The following is a 13,675-nucleotide window of genomic DNA, read 5'->3' on the forward strand; positions in this document are numbered from 1 at the left end:
CAAGCTGGATCCAGTAGGTTGATGGATCCAAACTTGGAGAGGAGTCTTTGAAACTGATGAGAAGTCAGAGGTTTGGTGAATATATCAGCTAGCTGATCGTGGCTTTTTACATAATGTGTCTGAATCACCTGCGACTGTACTTGTTCACGGACATAATGACAGTCGACTTCAATATGCTTCGTCCTCTCGTGAAAGACGGGGTTTGATGCTATGTGCATGGCAGCCTGGTTGTCACAGAATAAGGTCATTGGTTGAGCTGTGAACACACCTAAGTCACATAAAAGTCCTTTTAGCCATATCAGCTCACACGCGGTTGAGGCCATTGCACGATATTCAGCTTCGGCACTTGATCTTGCGATGACAGTTTGTTTCTTGCTCTTCCATGTGACCAGGTTTCCACCAACAAAGGTACAATAACCAGTGGTGGACTTGCGATCGATTGCGTTTCCTGCCCAATCAGCATCACAGTACCCCATGATTTGAGTGTTGTCATTCTTTGTCATGAGGATGCCACGACCAACAGACCCTTTTAAGTAACGTAAGATTCTTTTGACAAGGTTCAGATGCTCGATGGTGGGAGAGTGCATGAACTGACTAGCAATACTTACTGAATGTGAGATGTCTGGTCTGGTGATCGTTAGGTAGATCAGCTTGCCGACAAGCCTCTGATATAAGCTGATATCCGAGAGTGGCGTGCCTCCCAAGTCAAGCTTGAGCTTGCTATCAAGAGGGGTAAGTGCAGGCTTAGCATCACTCATATTGGCATCTTTAAGTAGGTTCATGACGTACTTTCGTTGATTAAGAAATAGTCCCTTGTAAGAAGATGCCATTTCGATTCCAAGAAAATACTTCAACACCCCAAGATCTTTAACCGCAAATTGTTGTTGAAGTGACTGTTTGAGTGTGGTGATTTCAGCAGCATTATCACCTGTAATTATTAAGTCATCCACATATATCAACACAACTAATTTGCTTGCAGCTCTTGTGCGAACAAATAATGATGAATCTGCATTACTCCTTTTGAAACCAATGCTATGAAGAACGGTACTTAGTTTTGCATACCAAGCACGTGGTGATTGCTTCAGTCCATAAATTGACTTATGTAACTTACACACCAAATTAGGCTCTTGGCTTTGAGGTTGTCCTGGTGGCAATCTCATATAGACTTATTCTTCAAGATCACCATGTAGAAAGGCGTTCTTCACATCCATTTGATACATAGACCAACCTTTATTGACGGCAACAGACAATAGAACCCTTACTGAGTTCATTTTTGCAACAGGAGCAAATGTTTCCTTGTAATCCACCTCAAATGTTTGAGTGAATCCTCGAGCCACCAGCCTGGCTTTATGCCTCTCAATCGAACCATCAGAATTAAACTTGATCTTATAGATCCACTTACAGCCTACTGCCTTTTTTCCTTGTGGAAGTTTGGTGATGCTCCAAGCTTTGTGTTGGTCTAGTGCTTTGAGTTCTTCTCTCATTGCTTCTTTCCACACAACTTGATTATTAGCCTCATAAAAGTTTTGAGGCTCACTGTGACTTGAAATGTTGTTAAGAAAGGCAGCATGAGATGGAGTTACCTTTTGATACGACACGCAATTTGAAATTGGATGCCTCGATTTATATGTGACAAAATCTTGAAACCTTGTGGGAGGTTGTCTATCACGCCGAGGATTGCGTCGAGGTACTAGGAGGTTTGTCTCATGCTCATTCAAATTGTCATCCACTCCTTGAGGATTTTCTATGTTGCCGTTGTCATCATCATGCACCGAGTCATCATCATGCACAGAATTATCAGGATGAGTACCTTCATTATTGACTTCAATGGGAGGTGTAGAAGTACAGATTCTTGGTAGAGGAATTAGGTCTAAGATGCACTCCCCCTGACTTGTGGCTTCATGTGATTTGCTGAAAAAAGGGTTAGCTTCATGGAATCGTACATCTTTAGATACAATTATTTTTCTTAGTTGAGGATCATAACACTTATATCCTTTTTGTGTTGATGAATAACCAAGAAAAATACATTTGAGAGCTCTAGGGTCCAACTTATCTCGATGGTGTGATTGTATATGAACAAAACAGACACAGCCAAAGACTCTAAGATGTGAAAGGTCGATTTTTCTTCCTTTCATGACTTCAAGTGGAGATTTAAACCCCAAGACTCGGCTAGGAAGTCTATTGATGATGTACACAGCCGCCATGACTCCTTGTGACCAAAATCTCTTTGGTACGTTCATTTGTAACATTAATGCTCTCGTTTTTTCCAGAATGTCACGATTTTTCCTTTCAGCTACACCATTTTGTTGAGGTGTGCCGACACAACTTGTTTGATGCATGATACCATGCTTGCTCAAATATAATGACATGATATGAGACATATATTTGGTGCCATTGTCAGATCTTAAGGTTTGAATTTGAGAGGAAAAATGGTTCTTAACAAGATTGTGAAAATCCTTAAAAACTTCAATCACTTCACTCTTAGACTTTAAAAGGTACAACCATGTGGCTCTAGAGAAATCATCAACAAAAGTTACATAATACTTATAACCATCAAAAGATTCAAACGTTGGTCCCCATACATCTGAGTGAACTAGTTCGAAAACTTTACTAGTCCTAGATAAGGATGAGGTAAAATACAATCTGGTGGCTTTAGACAAATGACATGTTTCACACGAAATTAAATCATTACCTAAGTTTGGAAACAAGGAAGACAAAACAGGTTGGGAAGGATGAGCTAAACGTTGATGCCATAATTGACTATCTTGGGATGGACTGGACTTGGCTTGAAATCCTCTGGGACTGTTTTTTGATATGTAATAGAGGCCATCAAGGTAAAACCCTTCACCAATCGTCTTCTTGGTGAGGCAATCCTGAAAAATGACATTGTGAGGAGAGAAAATGGCCAAACAATTTAAGGTATTGGTGATTTTTCCCACAGATAGAAGTTGAAATGGAAAAGAAGGAACAAATAAGGCTACTGACTCAATTTTGTCCGATATTAAGTTGATATTTCCCTTCCCTAAAACCTTAGAACTCTCACCATTGGCAGTTGAGACTTGAGACGGTTTTGAAAATTTTTCAAACTTGTGAAACTTAGAAACATGGTTGGTCATATGATCTGTGGCACCCGAATCAACAATCCACAAATCATGCATCATATTTACATTAAGAGCAGTTTTAAAAGCAGTCATGATACCTTGCATGTCATCTTGGGCCATGTGTTGTGTTTCTGTCAGAAATCCAGCAAACTTGCCTAGCAAAGCTATTGAACTTCCATCTTCAAAGCCGACCGTTTGGTCACTCTTAATCCTTTCTTTCTTGCTTTGAAGATACACTGCAAACTCATTTATGAGTGCAGCTGGATTTGCAGTGAAGCTCTTGAGTGCATCAGACCTATGAGAGGTTGAGGTAGTTGCATTGTTGGCTCTATGTGGTGCACGGTTCAGTCTTTGTGAGCCCTTGTTATCCTTCATGAACTCTGGCTTTAATTATGAATGTAAAATCCAGCATGTCTCCTTAACGTGACCAGTATAGTTGCAGTGTTGGCACTTTAAGTGTGGAGTCTTCACTTTGTATTTTTTTTCGTTGGCTAGATAAGCCCTTGCTTCAGTTACACTGGTCTTTGTGCCAGTGTTCATGACTTTCCTTCGTACTTCTTCACGTTGGATTGTTGCACATACGCTGGTGAAGGAAGGTAGTTCGGGGTTCATGAGTATGTGGCTTCGTAGGTCTTCGTATCCTGGATCGAGACTTGACAAGAGTTGGAATATCTTGTCTTCTTCTGCCCTTTTCAGTAGTAAAGACGCCTCAGTTGTGTGAGGCCGATACATTTCCAGCTCATTCCACATGCTCTTCATGCTGCCTAGAAGTTGAACAAAGGGCTTTCCTTCTTGTTGTATGTTGGAAATGTTCTTCTTCAATTGAAACACACATGCAGCATTGTTCTGGCTGCCATACATTTCCTTGACTGTCTGCCATAGTTTGAATGATGATTCAGAATAACTGAATATTTCAGCTAGTTTACGTTCCATGGAATTTAGGAGCCATGACATAACTAGCTGATCCTTGCAAAGCCAGATTTCATAATTTGGTGAAGAAACATCAGGAACTTCGATGCTTCCATTTATGAACCCTAGCTTGGACCTTCCACCTAGGGCAAGACTCACTGCTCTTGACCAAGGTAAGTAATTAAACTCATTTAACAAGATCGAGCTTAATCTTTGATTTGGATTGACATCCACCTCAGACACGGTTGAGGAGGAAGGTATCTGGGAATCTCCAAACGAATAAGAATTCTCTTCCGCCATATAAAGACCTATAAGAATAAAGAAAGAATTTTTCTTCCTTTTTTTTTTTTATATCAGCTTAATTCCCACGCGTGCTCGATGGTCGTAGGAGCAGGGAGGAAGAAGAAGCAAGAACGATGAGGCCTGAGATCGTGTTGTTCGGAGACTCAATCACCGAACAATCCTTCCAATCGGGTGGCTGGGGCGCCGCTCTAGCTGATTCTTACTCCCGCAAGGCCGATGTAAAAGTTCGTGGGTATGGCGGGTACAACACGAGGTGGGCATTGTTCTTGCTGCAGCACCTCTTTCCTCTGGATTCTGATAAACCTCCTGCTGCTGCCACAATTTTCTTTGGGGCCAATGACGCGGCTATTTTAGGCAGAACAAGTGAGCGGCAACATGTTCCTCTTGAAGAGTACAAGGAGGATCTCAGAAAAATTGTTCTTCATCTGAAGGAGTGTTCCCCCACCATTTTGATTGTGCTTATTACTCCACCACCTGTTGACGAGGATGGGCGTAATGATGAGGTTGATCTAGATGAAGAGGACAATGAGGTCGCCGCATTGGAATCGGAAAAGGATCAGTTGGTTCTTGGCCCTCAGTTTTCTCTCAAGGAGCAGCTTGAGAAAGATAATGATGATGAGAGTTTGAGGAAATGGAAGGAGATTGTTGATCTCTGCCTTGATCGAATCCGAAAGCTTGCTGATAACTGTACGGGGCTTCAAGGTTTTCTGGTGTTCCACGCCGTTGGAGGTGGAACCGGCTCTGGCCTCGGCTCTCTGCTCTTGGAAAGGCTCTCTGTCGACAACGAAGCCATCTACGACATGGATAAGATGATGCAGAAGCAGGTTATTTTTCCTGCTCTGATACCATATTGATTTTTCTGATTTGAATTGTAATATATTTCATGTCTTAGAAAGCCTTATGGAAGGCATACTTATACACAATACAAAGAAAGCTGAAAACTTTACACCCTACACACTTGTAATCTGACAGCACACATGCACTTGCACATTCCTTGCTGTGCTTGCTGTGCTGTATCCTTGCTGTGCTGTATCCTTGCACGTTCCTTGCTGTGCTGTCTGTGCACGTTCCTTGCTGAGCTTGCTGTGCTGTTCTTGCTGTGCTGTCTGTGCACGTTCCTTGCTGTTTTTTTCCAATAATTTTATCTCCAGATCATCCAGAAGCCATTAACTTCTCGCTGCACCGCATGATCCACCTCATCTGTTTTTCACAAATATTCATCCAATGTAGCTGAGCGAGAACTCACAGGCGCATATAGATTATTTGTGTTGTACGACCACTTATGTAAGGGAACTTATGTGATTCAATTCAAACAATTCACAATTTTTTCCCCTCTTCGTCAAGGCATGCCAGTTTTTATGAAATTGTCTCTGTCGTCGTTGCACAGGCCCCCAAAATCTCATGATCGACCATGAAACTCATGTTGGATTTTCTCGAATAAATTTTAAGGTTAACACAACGCTTTTCATAGTGACTCGTACAAATTAAGAATCCGGGCACAAACAATAATAATGTACGCGGGTTTATTCTGTTTGTAAAGCTAGAGAGGCCTACGATTTCTTGAAGTTTATGGTTGTAAACTGAACTGAACGATCACTTTTAGACTTTCAGTTTGGTCACCAACTCCATTGGACTATGTTTGTGTAATAAGCTTATATTGATTGGTTCAACTTTTAATTACACAGATGCGTTTCATGAAAACTCCACGCCTGATGTGGTGTACAGATGATAAGACAAAAGTTAGGGGACAATATCAGTGTGGTTAATGGTGAACTATTGGCCTGTATACGTCCCTCGAAAATATTTACAATTAATGTGATCAAATTGCTCATGGTGAGTAGGCAATACTTATGCCGCTATTGATAACAGTTTAGTTTAATCAGGGTCCTCCCTGAATCTGATATTTTTTTTAGGTAGATGCAGTATTAGTCTACCCTCACAGCACCCCCGTTCATTTTCTACTTTCTGTGATCATTTCTATCCGTTTCAGTGGTAGATATTGACATATAATATTGTAAATGTAAAGAATGTTCCAAAATAGTTTTCTTTAATTAATTTCTTGTTTTTGAATTTTGATAACGTAACACAGCTCTCTTTTCTTCAGCGTATTATAAAGTATAAATTATATTTCATTCCCAACCTAAATATATAGATTCAGCAACTGTTCCATTTTTAGGATCGATGAGATCCTTTGATGATACCTGTAATCAAACCTACCATAACGTGAGTCATCAGAATGATCGTCGAAATAAGTCAAGTAGCTGGTTATGCTATGAGCATGATATGAAACACGATCGGTCTAGTTTGAATTACCCTGTACAGTGGAAGGAGATTCGTCTATGTGGAGTTGTGGCAAATTAGCGTCAGGAAGTGTGTCGCATTAACCTATCACACACGAACCAAATGATCAAATAAAAGTGGAAGTCCTAACCTGATTTGGTGGTTTTATTGTCCTAACTAATTAACCTGTGTGGACTGGTTGGCAGTAGTAGGGGAAGTTCTAACCTGGTTTGGTGGTTTATTGTCTGGGAGCTTCACAGCTGTGTAGGCAGCAGCACCAGCTAAGGCACCAAGAGGGGAGTGCAACTAAGTAGATCCAAAATCCGTTATAATTTCCGGTGGCAACACCCGGACCCAAAGTCCGGATAGGGTTCATCGAACCGCCAGTTGTTGGTCTGCCAAAGTATAATTTGTTTTAGATCAACTGAGACTAAATGATGTTAGTTTATAACAATGGTTCTCACCCTGCCACAAGAATGTTGAGTAAAACTGCGGCTCCAATTGCTACGCCTGCCATCTCCTCCACCTGCATGAACCAACTAGAAATTAGTTTACATCATAAATTAAAGGGAATTTAGATTGCAAGATCATGCCGACATATATACACACATACCGCACGCGTATCAGTGGCAACGGCAGTGATAGTAAACATGAGAATGAACGTGACAATGAACTCGAGGGCAAAACCTTGGCCATTGCTTACTGAGGGAACCGTAACTCCACCAGACATTAAGTGATGAAAAACACCCTTGAGAGCAAAACTTGCTGAAATGGACGCTGAAACCTGAGCTGTTATGTAGAAGGGAACTTGGGACCACGGAAAGTGTCGAAACGCTGCGAAAGCAAGGGTGACAGACGGGCTTAGGTTTGCTCCGGAGATGTGGCCTATGGACAAAACAACCATCGTCAATGCTAGGCCTGAACATGCCGCATTACCTAGAAGCGTCCCGGAATCAGGGTACTTTTGGTTCACAATAGGTGCTGCTGCTGCCGAAAATATCAGGATGAAGCTCCCCACAAACTCCGCTCCAATCTGTACATAGTACATAAATTATAAATAGACATGGATGATGCATATAAAAGTTGCTAACTATTAATTAGTGATTTATTAGTATTAATATATATATATATATATATCAGTGTATTAAAAGCGTGAGGCATGGGCGACACGTCTGAAGGATAGCCCGGCCTAGGCGCGAGGCGAGAACCTAAATTTTTTAATATATACACTGAGCGTACATATATATTATATTAAAAAAAAATTATTAATCAATAATCATCCTGAGCACATACATATATTATAAATATATATATACACACACACACACTTATATATACATATATTATATTATATATAATATATATATATATTAAATAGAAGATGAAAAACACAATGAGCACATATATAAAAATGCATGCAGACAACACGCACATCTATTATATAAAAAAAATAAAGGCCTAATTGGATAAATGGTCCTTGTGATAACAATGTAATTGGAAGATAGCCATCCTGGTTAAAAAATTAGGATTTAAACCCTCGTGGTGTAATATGTTATCAAATTTAATCTAAAAGTAATTTTTCCGTTAAATGTCTATTAAATGTAAGGATAAAAATGTACTTTAACATGTGTACACCTTCTTCTTCGTCTCTCTGCTCTGTTTGTAATTTGCATTTTCGATCTTCCATTTCGGGATGCTGTACTTTGCATTATCAACACCTTCTTCCCCAGAACAAAATATCAACTATCAACACAAAACCCACTTCAGAATTTCAATCAAAACCCATAATTTAAACAAAAATCAACTGAAGTACCATTTTGTAAGTGGGTCTGAAAAGCCTTTCAATAAAAGCTACCACAAACAAGTCAAAGAGCCATGGAGTCACGCCGAGGGCGGCCCAGAAATACGACAGGGCGCCCAAAACCAGAACAGCACCGGGAGCCGTGAGCGTCAAGTCATCGGATTTGGGGACTAGTGCTTCTATATATGACGTCGCAGCACTTCATCACCGTGCATAGCAGCCCCAATCCCACACCCAGAAACATGTAGTGGACGGCATGGATCAACTTGCCGTCGCCGGACGCGAACACCAGCAGCGTTTTGGAGTTTGAAATTGTGATTCTTGATGAACTAGGTAGCTGGGATTCGACTGAGGGTTTGATTTTGAGTTTTCTGCTGAGAAATGGGTAGATGGGTTTTGATTGGTGAGGACGGAGCTTGGCCACTCCGATGAAGGGATCCATGTGCTGGTCCAATTGAAGAAATCCATGTGCTTGCTGATATGCAAGATGCAAAATACAACATTCTGAAATGGAAGAAAGTGAAATTACAGAGAGGAAAGAGGAAGGTGTACGGGTCAAATTACATTTTTATCCTGTTTTTTGGACTAACTTTATTAACAGAGCATCACTACGAGGGCTTAAATCCTAATTTTTTTAATCACATGGCTTATCTTCCAATTACCTTATCACTATGAAGAACGTTTATCCGATTAGGCCAAAAATAAAAATCAGAAAAAAAAGGTAGAGAGATGATAGTGCAAGGAAGATGTATGAGTCAGTTAAAACCCTACCTAAAATTTGGATTTGGGAGTAAAAAAGAAAAAGGAAAAAATAAAGCCAAACAGAGTCTCCAGCGATGCCTTCAGCCACCTTCTGCCCACTCCCTCAAAACAGAGACGGCAACCCTCACGCCCAGGCTCAAAGGCCACCTAGGCGCACCTTGAGGCAAGCCTTTTAAAACATTGATATATGTATGTATGTATGTATGTATGTATGTGTGTGTATATATATATCTAATTAGTTAACCAAAATTATATGCGCTTAATTTTATACAAAAAAACAAAATGTAATTTTGTTGCTGTGTTAATTTGAGGTACCTTCTGGAGAAGAGTGACATGGGAAGCATGGAAGCTCGACAAGCATTTGGTTCCCGTCATTAAGGAAGTTGAATGAAGAGAAGTTGTACCAGTATACTTGGGAATTTGTTCATATGCAAATTGTAAAAATGTAGAAGCTGAATCAATCGAGGAAAGAATGCAATTAGTGGCGTGCACATATGCCCGAGCTTGCCTTAGCATGCACAACAAACGCACAACGCCTCTTAAGTTTCACATTCCCATTTAATTGTTTACAAATCAATATTACAACTTGGTACTACTATATAGCTAACAACTTCTAAACTAATAATTTCAATTGGCAACTAGTTTGGCCTAAGTTGTCCTTTGCTTATTCTCACATGTCTTATCCTCAAATTTGCGAGTATGTGGCAACTAATTTAGTTAGGGTAATGTTAGGGAGACTAAATTTTGAAAACTAAAAGATATGAAAGTTGATAATTGGCTTATTACTTAAACGTCGATAAACATGCTCATTCCTATTGGTGACACATCATTTAGTTTGCAAGTTTAGTCTCCAAATTTAATCTCCCTAGCATTATTCATTTAGTTAAGTTGACATTTTACGTTTTGTTGAAGTATCTTTGGATTGAGGACCTCTTGGATGTTATTTAGAATGTCTTTTTTAATATTTGTAATAGGTTTTTAATAGAACTGCTATCGTTTCATTATATATATATATATATATATATATTGTGCTAACGACTACACAATAAGGTGAGCATTGATGTCACTCAGTACTAAGGTCTGGAGCTTCGAAAGTGAGAGGTCTTAGATTCGAATCTTGTGGATGGCGAATCCGATACCAAATTAAGCTGCCCATTGTGTGACTTTGCTAAACTTCCCCTCCCTTTACAATAAAAATATTGATGTACTCAGAATAAAGTGAGCATTTACCTTTCACCTAACCTTCACATTAATTGTTATTTTTTTCAATTTTGAAAAAAATTAACCAAGGTTAAATAAAATGACACATGTCAATTGATTAGATGCATAGTGAGCATATACCATAATTTATCGTGGTGAGCAAAAATGTTTCCTCCAAATTTTAAACCAAGTAATGTATCATCAATAGGAAATAAGCATGTTAATCAACACTTAAGTAATCAATCATCAACATTCACATAATTTGATTGACAAAATTTGGTATCCCTAACATTATTACTGAAATAGTAATGCTACTTTTACAACATTTAAACCACCTTATGAGGCTACTTATTTGTTAGTTATTTTAACTTTTATTTATTTTTTTGGACAAACGATAGAGTTAATTAGTGGGTTAAATTGTTTGTTAGGGGGAGAGGGATCCAACATTTGACAAATGATAAAGTTAATGAATCAAATTATTTGTTAGGAGAGAGGAGGTCAAATCCACACTGAAATGCATAAATATAATTATTTTTCACTACTATATATTTTAAAACGTTATATATGCAAAATTAGACCAAAGGGAAATATCCCAATGAACCTAAGAGATATTAATTGGCTCTACCCACTTGAGCTACACACCCATTTAGGATTTTCACGTTTCTTTTTCCACTCTTTCTTTCTTTTCCCTCTCAGTAGTCAGTCCTATACTCTTCACTCCTTCCCTTTTCACCTCCTCAGCCCCTGGTGACGTATGTCCACAGGATCGCCAAAGCATATGCCCAAAATTGATACTTCTCCAACCCTATATATATATAGGTTCGTTCTTTTATTTTAAATGATTAATGGGCTGTATACTTTACATAATCAAGGAAGCAACTTCTAAACTAATTAAAATAATTTATCCAATAAATATTTCAATTAGAGTAAAGTCAACCGTTTAGCCTTAAAAAATTATATGTTCAAGCAAGTGACTAAAGGCTAAATACATCTATCAGGAGATTAATGATCCATAACTCATAACTGGATAGTAATTAAAGTCAACTCCTTGTTTTGAACACTTGTATATATAGACATGACAGGCTCTTCTGGCACTTCATAGGTTGTGCCAACTAGTCTCCTGGGGTTCCAAGAAGTTGAAGTCAAACCTGCTAGTACTACAATGGCTGCCATGAAAAGGTAAGATCATCTCATTTTCTAATCTTCAAGAATAATCAAAACCTACATGACAACAGTTTGAGTTCTGATCTGATTGAAAATATGTTTGTGTTATTTTGTAGGCCTGAAGACGTTGCAAGTGTCGACGTCTATACAGCGAAAGGTCTCCTCAGTATAGGTCACCGTTATCTGGATGTCAGGTGCGGATTCATCTTATTGCTAGCTAAAAAAATAAATGATAGAAGAAACTCTTGCTTTTTCTGATCCAAAACTAATAAGAAAATTTTAATATCAATAGGACGATTGAGGAGTTCAACAAGAGCCACGTTGAAAATGCCATGAACATTCCTTACATGCTCATCACAGAAGAAGGTATATAATGTTTCTTTCAGGATATGAATTTATATATATACACACACACACGTACAGAGCCTTTAACGGAGGGATCCTCATTTTTCTTAAAAAATTGGGGATTAGTTGTGGAGTCCACACTATATTTAACTTCAATAATCTGAATTATCTATCTTCAAGTTACACCTTCTTGAAATTATTAGTCTAATCAGAAATATTTGAAGCATCTAATTAAGTTCAAATAAATTAACGAACAATATGTTTTAAGAAACATTGAAATTTTATAGTGACAATTAAATAGGCAAATGATTTTGGATTGAATTGAATTTTTGAAAGATGATATGTGAATCAAAATTTATAAAATAATACGGTTCGAATCGTTAAAGTTTGATGTGGAGTAAATCTCATAACTAGTCCCCATTTTTTCCCTAAAAGGGCTTGAAATATATATATATATATATATATATATGTATATATGTATGTATTTATGTATGTATTACATTCCAGCTCTAACAACTCAGTTAGCATATAATTCTGTTTTCTTTTCTTTCTTGTGATAATAATCTGCAGGTAGAGTGAAAAACCCTGAATTTCTCACGCAAATTTCCTCAACCTTCAAGAAAGAGGATCACTTGGTCGTGGTATTTACTAAAACATCATCTCGACATTGCCTAATTTTTCCTTCTTTCTTAATGTCATGAGAATTCTCATCTGATCAGTGCGGATTTTTTTGAAATATATTTGAAGGGTTGCAACAGTGGAGGAAGAGCACTTAAAGCTTGTGTTGATCTTCTAAATGAAGTAAGTTTCCAAACTTACAGAGTTCCTTTAATTGCTTGCCGTTATTCTGGTTTTTGTTTTTTTCATAGTAATAAATTTAAAGAGAAATGCATTACAATGGCAAAATAATTGCAGGGTTTCCAGCATGTGACCAACATGGAAGGAGGCTACTCCTCTTGGGTGGACAGTGGACTTGCCAGTGACAAACCATCCGGCGAGTTGAAAGTCGCTTGCAAATTCCGCCCTTGAAAATTACGCAGATTAATTTGTTCAGCTTTTCTATTTCTAAGAGTATCTCCGGACCTTAAATTTAAGGTGTCAAATTTGGTTTTGAGGGCTTATTTGGATTTTGTCATATTGTCCAACTTTTCGCTCCAACCTATCTGTCAAAAACAATAAATATTATTGTTTTTTTTTTTTTTTCTGTTATTTAGATACAAAATTGGATAGACTTTGGAACAATATAAAGTGTCAGGTTTGTGATCTTCGTAAGGTTGATCCAGTCACCTAATGAAAATAATATGTAAAGAGATAGCGATAGAGAATAAACAAAAGATGTACGTGGTTCATCCTAAGTTGGGCTACGTCCACGGGATAGAGGAGTTGTCATTACTAGTGATGAGTTTACGATACATAGGTTCAAGCATAATCATCATTGGTGAGTTCTAATGACGAGTACAAGATGATATTAGGAATTTATTGTAGGAGAATGATCTCCTTTTATAGTTGAGGAGAGTATTCGGCTCCCGTCCACGGTTGATGCAGGACTGTATGAGTTTTATTTTGATGTTAATGCATGTCGTGTTGTGATTGGAGAGGAAATCGTGTGCTTTGGCAAGGTTGCCTCAACACGACTTCTTCAGTGGGTTAGGTATGAAGTTGACCAGTACTTGGTAGTTTTGGGATTGGTGAAGTATGATACAAACAACATGGAATTTAAACTTGGAAAGTGAAGGTCCTAAATTTCAATTTTTTTTTTTTTCCGTGAAAATCCTAAATGTCTATGGTTATGAATTCAAATTAAAAGATT

The 13,675-nt window shown here is 38.3% G+C and overlaps 2 protein-coding genes and 1 pseudogene across 2 annotated transcripts; 2 read left to right on the forward strand and 1 right to left on the reverse strand.

Annotated features, from left to right (window-relative positions):
• Nucleotides 1–3,544: 3,544 nt before the first annotated feature.
• On the forward strand, nucleotides 3,545–6,383 carry LOC103941980 (GDSL esterase/lipase At5g62930-like). The gene has a single exon (XM_048581229.1). It carries the CDS (start codon nucleotides 4,427–4,429, stop codon nucleotides 5,165–5,167), a length of 741 nt encoding a protein of 246 aa, XP_048437186.1. The 5' UTR covers nucleotides 3,545–4,426; the 3' UTR covers nucleotides 5,168–6,383.
• On the reverse strand, nucleotides 6,342–9,220 carry LOC125475871 (annotated as a pseudogene).
• A 2,298-nt stretch (nucleotides 9,221–11,518) lies between these two features.
• LOC125475876 (protein HIGH ARSENIC CONTENT 1, mitochondrial-like) lies at nucleotides 11,519–12,894 on the forward strand. Its single transcript, XM_048581233.1, has 6 exons — nucleotides 11,519–11,535; nucleotides 11,637–11,714; nucleotides 11,813–11,886; nucleotides 12,436–12,506; nucleotides 12,613–12,666; nucleotides 12,781–12,894. Exons 1-6 carry the CDS (start codon nucleotides 11,519–11,521, stop codon nucleotides 12,892–12,894), a joined length of 408 nt encoding a protein of 135 aa, XP_048437190.1.
• Nucleotides 12,895–13,675: the final 781 nt, after the last annotated feature.

Source organism: the organism of the source record quoted next, unplaced genomic scaffold (assembly GCF_019419815.1).
Source record: "Pyrus x bretschneideri cultivar Hongxiangsu unplaced genomic scaffold, Pyrus_bretschneideri_v1 Contig162, whole genome shotgun sequence".
In the NCBI taxonomy this organism is placed as follows: Eukaryota; Viridiplantae; Streptophyta; class Magnoliopsida; order Rosales; family Rosaceae; genus Pyrus; species Pyrus x bretschneideri.

Bases quoted from the DNA above. Each gene is read 5' to 3' on its own strand.
- LOC125475876 (XM_048581233.1), top strand. The intron at 12,507-12,612 runs GTATTTACTAAA...ATATATTTGAAG, and splicing joins AAGAGGATCACTTGGTCGTG to GGTTGCAACAGTGGAGGAAG. The intron at 12,667-12,780 runs GTAAGTTTCCAA...AAATAATTGCAG, and splicing joins GTGTTGATCTTCTAAATGAA to GGTTTCCAGCATGTGACCAA.
- LOC103941980 (XM_048581229.1), top strand. From the start codon at position 4,427: ATGAGGCCTGAGATCGTGTTGTTCGGAGACTCAATCACCGAACAATCC.